Consider the following 12,646-nt stretch of genomic DNA (forward strand, 5'->3'; position numbering starts at 1 on the left):
TGTGACATGCCTGTACAGTAAGTGACATGTCAAGCTGAATCTAAAAACACCTACTAAATCTTGACCTACGTTTTAAACTTCTTAGTTAGGGGTTAAGCGGCTTACTCAGGGACACCTTGACATATTGCCAGGGCCATGAATCGAACCCGGGACCTTCTCCTTCTCAGGCGGGCTCTCTACCCATTCAGCTACAGTGTGTGTTCTCCAAATAAATGTTCTTCCTCATGGAAGGTTGTTTGCTCTCATCACCACTAGTGGGCTCTGTTTTCCACTGGGGGAATTGTTATATGTCTATATCTCAATGCTCTTAAATGGCTTAAAGCTATACTGTGTAAGTTGCTAAACTAGTGGTCAGTAGCGGTATTGCTTTTTTCGGCCATTTTTCGGCCGGTGTCGCCGCGGACCACCGGAGCGGGGCCGCAAACCACCACCGCAAACCACCGCGACCGATACAAATCCGTAGAGGGGTACAACGTAATTTTCTGGCCAGGATTTGGGGAGTAAGAGGCAAGAATCCTTCACCATCGTAAACACCACAGATATAAAGAGCTAGATGCCTCGTTCGCCTCTGCAGTTCATTGGAGCGACAGGCAACAGTTGTAGTCCGGACATCCTGGAAAAACTAAGGGAACGCTGTCAGTCAAAGTGACTACTGGCCAATCACAGCGTGACTTTTCCGGGACTTATCCAAGGACTACAATTCAATTCAACAGAGCCAGTTCCGATGTTGCACGGCTCAGCTGTTCTTACAGGCTGCGTACGTAAAGACCCGCCCCCACCTACCTCTGATTGGCCTAGCAACTTCCCTATGTGTGACGCACGTGGAAGCAATGCACACGTGATTCCCTTAGTCCCTCGATGCACATGCATCAGAGTCGAAGGAGGCGTCTACCTTTCTATGTCTATGGTAAACACTGTAGCTGAGGGTGGCTACTTCCTGAAGAGACGGCCAGACACGATGTGATTGGCCAGTAATGTATCATGTGTGTATGATCCGCGATGTGATTGGCCAACGTATACACAACGTATACAGATGATGCAGATGACGTAATTTTGCCGCGAAATCCGGACCCCGGCCAGGATCATAGAAAACATATTTACAGAAGGCTTTAGGGGCTGAAATTAACAGAGTGGGTGTTCTAAAACTTTAGCGATTTAATAGTTAGGACAACTTTAAGATTTGTTTTATAAAAAAGGTTACATAGTATAACTTTAAATCAATGCTCTTGATGTGCTGAGCAGGGAGTTATATACTGTATTGCCAAGATCAAATAATATTATTGTATACTCTTTGTATTTACATTTCATCAACATATGTTTTCAATATATTCATGAGTTATCTGACTGTAATAACCTTTTTCTTACATCTCGCTATTTACATTTTACTTTCATCTTTTAGGAGATGCGCTCTTCTAGAGTCACTTGCTGCACACAGCAAAATCCTGAGTGTCAACTTAACTCTGAGAGTTAAAACATGTACGCCTATACGGGTCCTCTCGAAGTTAAATGAACACTAAGGATTTTGCAGCACACCCATAGGCTAACCCTCAGTTTCTACACCACCAACAACATTAACAGGCAGCCAATAGCCCACAGTTATCTACTACCGTAGAATGAATTGTGACGCCTCTACTGAGTAACCTTTTATCTGCTGCAAGATACGGATGACTTCTCCCCCACCAGAACACTGTTTAGGAACAAAGCCCCTCACACTCATCAGACACCACCAGGGCCTGCGCACTGCAGAACGCCATTGGAGTGGTAGCGATACGCGTGGCGTTTTAGAACTATCCCTCTCTTTCTCTATCTCTCTCTCTCTCTCTCTCTTATTTCCCACACTCACATTAACGGTGGTTTAAACGCCACCTACCACAAATGGCGTCCGTAACTGTAATGTCTGAAAGGTACTCGGCAGGTTGACAGAAAATGTGCAGAGATAAAGAGAGGCAGGCACACCGGGGACGAACAAATCTCCCAGCAGAATTAGATGAGGTAATGTGCGGTTTAATAGTGCACAGAAGTCTCCCAACAATTCACAAAAATGCATGAATGATTCTGTAGGGTACATAGTCTAGTTGCAGTAATCACAAAGAAAAATACTAGCTTTTCTCATTTTCAATTTCAACTTTGTTTTGTTGTATAGTATCGCAGGGGGCTAATACAAAAGAAGCACACATATGTTTGAGCTAAAAGGCCTTTCTCAGTATGACTGATGGTTTGAATCTATGGTTAAAACCTTAAGCACTGAACCCGGGAACACTGAAACACGTGTTAATGCAAAGGAAAACGCAACTGATCGCACAGTCTGTTTGGATGTGCTCAAGCTTGAGGTGAAAACTTTGTACAGACCCTTACGGGTCCATTTTGTTCCATTTGTACACACAAATTAAATGAACACTGCACATTTGACTGTGTATAACCTTACTTTCCATAGACTGTAGGTCAGGGGTCTTCAACAGGGGTCCAGGACCCCTAGTCCCCAGAGTTATTACAGGGGGTCCTCCAAATGTTTGAGTGATAGAAACTTCTTTTCTCCTTTTTTATTTTAACCACTTGAACCCTAGTGTCCATATTCTGAGAACATTGGCCAAAAATAGCAGATCTATAAGCTCACAACTCCTCGCGCTTCGAGGCGTTGTGAGCTTGTAGATCGTCTATTTTTGGCAAAGAGCTTTGGTGTAGAGGGGAAAAAGAGCAGACTAAGTACAGAGTGAAAGGTCAAGTTTATTAAGTATTGACGGTTCAAGTGGTTAAATATTTTAAAACACAAATTGACATGAATCCAAAATACTGATGATTGTGCTGCCAAACAATGAAACTACTGTATATGGAATCTTTGAACAGGTTATGGGGGTCCCTGCTTCAACTCTCTCTCAGCTAAGGGGTCATTCTTCATCACAAGTGGTTGTTCTGGACCTTGTATTTAATATGTCTTACTGCTGGCCCAGCGATGGTGTTGTGGTTCAAAGCCCTGCTAGTCATCTGTACAGACCTACAGTTGCCTGCTCTTTCTTTACATAGATCAGTCAGTGGTTCTCTCAGAGAAAAGAAAGACAAAAACTAAAATAACCGACCTGCCTATCCTTTTCAAATGAATAGATCTACTTAATGTCTGTTGGTGGTGGGATGGCAAAAGAGAGTCAAATAGAGAAGACTGGAGAGGAGGTCCGCTAGAGAAGCTGAAGAATCAAAATGGGAAGAGGTAGGAGGCCGGTAACTAAAATACATTTCAGAGCCAGGACAGGTTTTGGCCACAGAACAGAGAGAAGAAAGAAAATCTGCTCCTCATCCCCTTGTCCCACCTCTACGTTTTACTACTGCATTCTCTCTCCATCTTTCATCCAGTCATTCATCCATCCATTCATCCATCAATTCATTCATTCATTCATTCATTCATTCATTCATTCATTCATTCATTCATTCACTTTCTCTCTCTTTGTATCTCTTTCTATGTCTCGGCTGTAGCTGCAGTGAGCCCAGTTTCACTCACTGGAGGTGTGAACCCTCTAATTGTCTGCCATTATCCTCTGGCGCTTCCCACACATGGATACTGTTGATGGTAGACTAGCAGCGTTACTCACGGATCAAATAAATCAGCGCAAACGATGAGTGGAATAGAAGGGATAAGAGAGAACGTAAAAAATAAACAGCTATGGAGAGCAAATAACACTAGTGGGGCAAAGGGTTGCGTGCGTGCATGTGTCAGTGCGTGCTTTGCGTATGTGCACGTGTCATCTTGCAGTTGTGTGTGTAGCTGTGTATCAGTTATTCAATAACCATCCACAAACATCTGTGGGCTGCCCCGGTGGATCACCGAGTGGTCCGCTGTATAAGGCTATAGTCCATCCTACACCTTGGTCCTGGTTTGAATCCAACCCGAGGCTCCGTACTGCCTGTCATCCCCTCTCCTCCTGTCTCTATCTGAAATAAAGCCTAAAATCCAAATCAAATATCTGTGAGTGTGTGTGCACGCGTACACATGTGCACGCCCGTGTGTGTGTCTGTGTGTGTGTGTGTGTGTGTGGATACAGGTGCCAGTTAGTAACCCGGTATACCCACCATCTCACTCCCCCTTTCTCTGTCTCTGTCAACATCCCCCCAAGTGAAAGCATTCATATTAATGCCAGCGTCCTCCTCAGTGGCTGCTGTAAATACCCTGCTCTCCATGTGTGCTTGTGTGCACAGCAGGTGTTTGATTGTATTCCCATTACCAGGTTTCCCTCGCTCCTCTGTGATCGTCTCATGGTTTCGCAATGGCTTCCTGAGTCTTTGGCAGTGACTGCCGCTGCAATCGGTTGAATAGATGGATGAATTATTGATGATCTCCTTCATAGATGAATGCAAATGCTGCTTAATGTTGGCACACTCGTTCTGGGCGTGTGCAGATCGTGCAGTGCTATTGCGTTGGACGTTTGTGCCTTCGCACACAGCAAAATCCTAGTGTTTTAAGTTTGTTTGTGTGAATCTGTGTGCATCTGTGTGGTTACTGGCTGTGTGTGTGTGTGTGTGTGTGTGTGTGTGTGTGTGTGTGTGTGTGTGTGTGTGTGTGTGTGTGTGTGTGTGTGTGTGTGTGTGTGTGTGTGTGTGTGTGTGTGTGTGTGTGTGTGTGTGTGTGTGTGTGTGTGTGTGTGTGTGGTGCGTGCGTGCGTGCGTGCGTGCGTGCGTGCGTGCGTGCGCGCGGGTACGAGTGTAGTAGTGTAGTGAGTTATTTGCTTTGGGTGTGTTTGGTGTCTGCATTAAACTGTATTGTGTCTGCACCTTTGCGTAAATACGCGTGCATGAATGTGTGCATTAATGCCTGTGCTGTGGCGTGCAGCTGTGTAATGCCTTTCAACACAAGCAGCTCCCGTGCACTTCTCTCTGCCACTGCGAGGGAGATGCTATCCTTTGGCAGATCCTAGTTGTCCATTAGAGTCCATCACTTCCTCCCCTTGTTGAGTCACGCTGTCGACGGCAGACATCTCCCCTGGAGATCTGAGGAAAGCCCTACGCCGATTGGACGAGAAGTAAGAGGACGGTGGGGGGGGGGGGGGGGGGGGGGGGTTACAGAGAGAGAGAGAATAGGAGAGTGGGCTTACGATACGATAGGGAGAAATCTACAGAGAGAGAGAGAGAGAGAGGAAAGAGGAATGCAAACTAGATGGATTGTTCTGCTTGTGTTGTGTGCTAGCAGGATCTAGATAGGAAAGCCCCCCCCTCTCACACACCAACCCCAGCGGCAGGATTCACAGGGAGCCACCACAGCTATACATTGTGTGGCCAGTCCAAGAAAAAGGATTTATAGTGATGTATTTCGGGAAACAATAGGAAATACATTTTCAATTCCTTTACATTTTTAATACAGGGATTAATATTCCTGTGCGTGCGTGCGTGCGTGCGTGCGTGCGTGCGTGTGTGCGTGCGTGCGAGCGATATGCACATATCTGTCAGTGATTTGACTGACACAAACTGCAGCTGTGTGTCACGGCAGGGAGAGGGCTGTAAAGCAGCAGCACATGCGAGAACAGAAGCAGTCTGCTCATCATACATGAGATGCTATCCATTATGAATGCGGTCGTGCCACTTATCTTATTATTAGCCCAATCCTTGCTTGTTGAACATCCACTGACCACCTTGCCCCCCCCCCCCTCCCACGCCATTTTCCCCCCCTTGAACCAGCAGAGGAACATCACTCCATGATTAGCGCGCCACATAATAAACCTTGTCATTCCCTGTTTCAGGGATTAGGTGCGTGTGTGTGCACTTGCATTTCACATGCATACGCAATTCATAGGTGAGCTGCAGCATGGAGTAGTATTGATTGCTCATGCACGCATGCAGTATTGATTGCGCATGCACGCACGCACACACACAGAAAACACTGAGTTCAGCCATCTGAGGAGGTGCTGTAATACCCAGGGCATGATGAACCCCATGTATTTGCCCCTTTCAATTCAGCCTAATCTATTCCGCCAGGAGTTCAGACCAGGAGATTGTGCGCATTCTGTGTGCTGCTGCCTGCTGACCACTTAACTTGCCCCTGTCTCATCAATAACTCTTTAAAAGGATCAATTAGGACGATCAGTGGCATGGGAGCCGCTGGGGGCTCGCTGCGAGGGGACTTATTGAGCTGTTTGTTATGTGATGATGTGATGTCACCGTAAGCTCTGTTCTACAAGAAATGAAAGTGTCTGTCCCCGTTCTGACTTGATTGATTGTTAATTCAGAGCAAACTTACAACAGCAAACCTTATTAACATGTGTATGTATGTATGTATTGACGTTTGGAAAAGTATCATGAAATACTACAAACACATCTCCCTGATGCAGTACACAACAAGCTTATCGTCGTTGTCGGGTGGAAACCTTGTATGTCCAAAACCGTTTGTTTTGTATTTATCTAAAAAATGTACTAAACTAGTGAAAACAGCCGACCTACAAGAACATCGCGAGGCGTTGTGTGCTTGTAGATCTGCTGTTCTCACTATTTTTGTGTGACGGTCTTGTATGATGAAGCAGGGCTTTGCTTTACCAAAAAAAACGTACACATTTGAAACTTGGAGATACAAGGTTTCTGCCCGACAGTGACATTATAAGAGTGTAACAACACAATGCAAGTTGCAAGCTGTCATGCTTGAGCACGTTTGCACCTCCCTTTATGAGAGCATCATTGTACACTCTAAAATCCTAAGTGTAAATGTAACTCTGAGAGCAAGAGTTCCAGAGTGTGCGTGCATACAAAGGATGTGTGTTGATACGTATTTGCAGTAGTGATGCCAGTGGTTATTGATGCTTCTGTGAGCTCTCTGCTTTCAGCCACTGCTATTAGCTAGTCCTCTTTGCAGGGGATGAAAAGAAGAGCGCAGTGAGCCACACACAGGGGTGTCGCACCAAATTCTGGGCCCTTGGTACAAGGATTCATTGCGGGCCCCCCATGAATGTTCTTCATAGGGGGAGGGGGTTTAACTCATTCTGAAGTGGGAACGCATTATTACGCATTATTTTGTGCTTTAACTATTGAGAAATAGCAGATATACAAGCTCACAGCGATCTTGTAGATCTGCTATTTTTGAAAAAACGTGAAAACGTCAAAGTCTTTGAATATTTCAAAGGCTTTTTGAAAAACCTATGTATCTATGTCAGTGGTGCTCAAACATTTTCACATCAAGGACCCCCAAAATGATATGTATCTGGCCACGGACCCCCATCTCAAAATATTTAGTTCCAGGGACACCCCAGAAGCAAACTTTGAGTTACAAATGTTCGCTTTAAAAAATACATATATTCAATGATTTGCATAAATTTTCAAAAATAGCAGATCTACTAGCTCGCAGCGCGGCACTCGGTGCTGCGCTGTGAGCTTGTATATCTGGTGTTATTCGATATCTAAAGTATAAAATAATTAAGGCCCCTCCACCACCTTGGGCCCTAGTAACTCAGTCCCACTCCCCCCCCCCCTTGTGACGCCCCTGAGTGTACAGCCTCTCCATTGCCAAGACTCCTGCAGTGGCTCCTCCTGGACACACACGTTACCTGGGTACTTGGTGGTCCCAGGCTAAACTGTGGGGGATCTCGGAGCAGCTGTGGGGACCAGAGACAAGGGGACCGGGCATAGCAGTATGTGGGCACGCTCTGGCGCCTTTCAACCTCTGTCCCAGCTTTGGGCAATTGGGCAAATATGGGCAGATGGGGCTCAGCCACATATGGCAACCCATCTGATTGTCTCCGCCAGGCCGAAGGTGTGGCCGAAACAAACATCCAAGCATCACGCCACACATTATCTTGATATTCATTCGATCAGGACGGTTCTGTATGATTTTTTTAACAGACGGATCTGACATATTTTGTCGGATTTTGCACTTTTGAAAACCTTTGTAGATTTTTGCCTATAATGACTTACCCAAAACAGGGATGTCAGGTGAAGTGAGGGCAGTGTAAAATTAAGTGTCACCGAAGCCACTTTCCTCTTATCTGTCTTTAGTGTGCCTCCAGAGCTGCTGAGGCCTGCCATTGTCTGGCCGACTGCCTGATGAAAAGCCCCTCGATTGAAATGTCTCTAAACCATAAACATCGATTTATATCCTGACATTTTTATCAGTTATCTTTCACTCACCTTTTGCCTTTGCGAAATGTCCTTTCTACACATTTTAACACCCTGATTGATTGCGACGCCGCACTTTTCGGCTCGCTGAGATCTTAAGTCTCCCCCCCAAAAATGTCTCTCCTTTTCTGGATGCAGTTTCTGAAGCAAAGAGAGAGAGGCAGAGACAGAGAGAGAGAGAGGCAGAGACAGAGAGTTGACTTTGCTTGTTTGTTCTACTTATATTAGACCATTGTGATAAATGTGGTTGTCATGACAGCCGTGTCAGCCAATAAGCTTATTTTGAATGCATGAATGTGCTCTGGCCAGCCAATGACTGGCTGGTCCTCAGAGGGAGCGGGGGGACAGATGACCTTCCACCTTCTAACCTTTCCTTTACGCTGAATATTAATCTTACTCACACAGCACACTTCCTGCTTCCCGCCATTCTCAATTAACCTTTTTCTTCTTCTCCTTCTCTTTCCCTTTTCCCTGCTCTCCCTCTTATCTCCTCTGTCCCCTGTTACTTTACCCGCTTTCTTTTTTCCCCCCACCTTCTTTCTCTTTCCTCTCACAGCAAAATTGTTCAGGTGAAGATTATTGATGATGAAGAGTATGAGAAGAACAAGAACTTCTTCATGGAGCTGGCCGAGCCTCGCATGGTGGACATGAGTCTACAGAAAGGTGCGCTATTATCCTCCTCTAATTCTTTCTTTCTTACATCCCAACACCCTCCACATTTCTTACCCTCCTTCCTTCCTTCCTTCCTTCCTTCCTTCCTTCCTTCCTTCCTTCCTTCCTTTGGCTTCCTTCCTTCCTTCCCTGCATCTTTATTTTGTCTTCTTTCCAAGTCCTTCTTTCCAGTTTTATCTAATGTTCCAAGTCCCTCCCTTCCTTACTCTCCTGCCTAACTTTCTTATTTCTTAGTTTCTTTGTAGTCATCCTCTTTCTTTCTTTCTTTCTTTCTTTCTTTCTTTCTTTCTTTCTTTCTTTCTTTCTTTCTCTGGTACATCTTTGTATCTCCTTTTCATTTCTCTTTTACTCCTTACTATCTATATATCATTCTCTTCAGCAGTCCATCTACCTGTCTTGCTCTGTGCCTCTGTCTATCTCTCACGTTGACTCACTGTCTGTTGGTCTCTGCTAGCGGCCTCCTTCACTAGTCAGTTCCTTCAGTCTTTCTCTGTATGGTCCCAGCCTTCCCCAGTCTATCTCACCTGCTCCTTTCAGCCCCTGCTTTGCTCCCTGTGTCTCTGTTCATGACATGTACTTTCACCCCCTTCACTGTATACGCCCCAGAACACTGTCTCACAACAAAGAGTGCATTCCCCCATCCAAATACATTCACTGCAGACAGGCTTGTCATCTGCATGAAAGAGATGGAGTGAGCAATTAGACACACTATCACAGTAAGAGGTCAACTTTTTATTTAATTAAGTTTTTACTTTTTTACTTTTTACTTCCTGCTTGCTGCACTTTTTTAGTTATTGGTTGCAAAAAAATTACAATACATTTTGCTCCTGTTTTAGCTATCGGAAGTTTCGACGAATTGACTGGTAGGTAGCTCAAGAGACACAATTAAGAGTTTTGTTTTTCTGTTATGATTTAGTGATTTGGTTATACTGTTACTAAGGGTAACACTTGATTGATTGATTGAATATTTTATTTGACATTTGAAATTCAAACAGTCAGACACAAAAGGAACACACAAAAATGTCCATGGGGCTTCAGGGTATTATACTGTGTGTTAAGGATACGACACTGTTGAATTAAATTACCACTCAGAATTGCTGTGTATATCATCATAGTATTTTACTAAGAGTTGTTAAACAATGCTACCCGTCGTATCTTCATTGTATCGACAAAGTGTGTGTGTGTGTGTGTGTGTGTGTGTGTGTGTGTGTGTGTGTGTGTGTGTGTGTGTGTGCACGCGCGTGCGTGCGTGCGTGCGTGCGTGCGTGCGTGCGTGCGTGCGAGCGAGAGAGGGCAAGAGAGGGAGAGCATTCCTCTGTGCAGTGTGCAATGAGCTTTTTGGTGAGGGAAGATGACAAATCCGGGGTGGGAGAAATCAAATCACAACCAGTTTATCATACATTTTGGAGCTTGTTGATTTGTTTGTGGCTGGAGCTCGTCGTTGGTAATTATTGCTGAAAGGGGCCAACAGGCCTTTTTACAGCATGGCTCTGTAGGAGTTGAGCCATCTAGAAGTGAGTCTGTGAGTCTGAAACTGCAATTCCTGATGGGATGGTCTACACTGTAGACCATCCCATCATGGAATTCACATTTCATTTCAACCAGGAGGGTTTACCAGGGTACCTTACGCTGAGGTTGTTTTGTAACGTAACAATGTTTGCCAATGTCAATCATGTTGGCCTAAGGATACACTTGTGACTAAAACTGTGTTTAGGCTACTTGTGAAAAACATATAACAGAGGAAGATTACAGTTATATCAAAAATAACGTTTGTTCAATTGAAGACGTTACACAGTACGAGTTTAAAATTAGTTAGTTTAACCCAAACTAATGAAAATAGCAGAACTACAAGCTATTTGTACCTTGCATATCTACTATTTTCACCATTTGTTTTCAAATAACCCATAACAATTGGTCCGCAAACCCACATATGGGTCCCGACCCACTGTTTGGGAAACAGTGGTCAAACCACAAAAAGTCCAGGCGATGCTGTAGAAGCTTGCAAGCTGGTGCGGAGGTGGTGTGCAGAATGTAACACTTCTATGTTGCTCATTATGTTTATGTTATTGGAGCTGGCAGTGCTGTTGCTGTAGCACACAGGCCTCCCTGTGTTCTGAGTCAGAGCCGTTACTATGCAGGTACAACAAGCCTTTGTTTAGGGGACTGTTGCATCGCTCAAAATACTCCTAAATTGGCTTATTTTAGTTACTGTGGTGACTACGTGTTGCGTTCTGTCGGTGTTGTTTTGTGTTTGTCTGTTTTTGTTTTTGTTTATGTTATATGTGAAAAAATGATTTGAATGCAAAAATGTAGTATGCCAAAGCAAATTCCTATGTGTATTACACAATGGTTAATAAAGTCATCTGAATCTGAATACATACACAGTAAAATCCTCATTCTTAAACTAGTTAACCACTTGACTTAACCACAAAACATTTCTAAATTATTTTGATCATACCAGATCTAAAATGCTTGTAGATGCTCTTGCTTGTCGATAATGTCTGCAGATCTATAAGCTCACATAGATTGTCTATTTTCGTCCGTCCCCGACACTGGGGGCACTTTGTGCGCAACAAAGTATAAATTAAGCATAGCCATTAGCAGTAACAGCCATTCTCCATTGCCTGGGGACCAGATCCACCTCTAAGGCCAGTCAGTGCCTTTTGGTCAAGGGTGCTGGTGGTGGTACAAATCAATCCTGACATGTGGTGTGGGGAGAAGCCCATGTGGTACACAGGGAGAACATTCAAACTCCGCACAGAAATGGTCCAGTGGGACTCAAACCTAAGACCTTCCCGCTGTGAGGCAACGTCAGAGTCCAAATGCATTATGTCTGTGTCTATCTGGTACACGTAGCCTACTAACTAGTTGGGTCACAAGGACATGCCTGTAAATAGATTTCTAATATCTAGGCCAGTGTCTCCCAGCCCTGGTTCTTGCACTGCAAAATCCTGAGTGTTAAGTTAACTACTGTATGAGTGTGTACTACTCTGAGAACATTTACAGAGGGGGGACCCTGCTGGATTCCTAGATAGTTAATTGGCGTTCCAGGTCTAGTCCTTGATTAGAAAGCCACAAGGACAAGCTGAAAGGACAACGGATGAATGCAGATAACTACCTGGTACATAACATTACTGCTATGGGTTCCCTGACAAGCAGGGGTGATTTAATCCGGGAATCTGCAGTAACTCTAGACATCTGTGTCCTCTACTTGGCATGAGGTTGTGTTGTCCTTGTACTGTAGGACGGTTGCTGGTACAGTGATGTACTCTTAAACTCTAAGCCAGGGGTTTTCAAAGTGGGTGACGTGGCACCCTGGGGTGCCGCGACGGCAGTCCAGGGGTGCCGCGGGATCATTTGATAATATTTGGAATTTATTTGGACACTTGAAAAAATATTTAGTATCATTTTAAACTTGAAGTACACAGTTATTTTCAGTCACTTCTAACTAAAATGACTATTATCTCAATGTTTTCCTCGCAACATAATCACTAAAATATCATTACTGTCAGGCAGAAACCTCTGTCGCACAAAACTAGTGAAAACAGCAGATCTACAAGCACACAACGTTGTGTGCTTGTAGATCTGCTGTTTTCACTAGTTTAGTACATTTTATAGATGATAAATATAAAACGAACGGTTTTGAACATACAAAGGTTCCACCCGACAACAACGATATGCAATAAATATGAAGTGCTGGGAGTGAAAATTATAATGTAGGGGTGCCTCGTATTAAAAAAAATATTCACGGGTGCCCTGAGACAAAAAAGTTTGGGAACCTCTGCTCTAAGCTGCCGATACGTCTCTGCACCAATGTCAAAGACAAACTGCAGCATGTTTATTGTACAAGGAGATTAAAGGGATTGTGATGAAGCAAGTAATATGAATGATTACA

At 44.3% G+C, this 12,646-nt stretch overlaps 1 protein-coding gene across 3 annotated transcripts in view; it reads left to right on the forward strand.

Annotated features, from left to right (window-relative positions):
* slc8a3 (solute carrier family 8 member 3) overlaps positions 1–12,646 on the forward strand; it is a gene marked incomplete at both ends in the record, with an annotated part of 128,327 nt that overhangs the window by 77,662 nt on the left and 38,019 nt on the right. For all 3 annotated transcript variants that reach the window (XM_080751408.1, XM_080751407.1, XM_080751409.1), the window contains one exon: positions 8,636–8,742. In XM_080751408.1, the coding sequence (XP_080607534.1) occupies positions 8,636–8,742 (107 nt within the window). The remainder of the gene's footprint in view (positions 1–8,635; positions 8,743–12,646) is intronic.

Source organism: Nannobrachium achirus, assembly GCF_963921795.1.
Source record: "Nannobrachium achirus genome assembly, chromosome: 20".
Lineage (NCBI taxonomy): Eukaryota > Metazoa > Chordata > Actinopteri > Myctophiformes > Myctophidae > Nannobrachium > Nannobrachium achirus.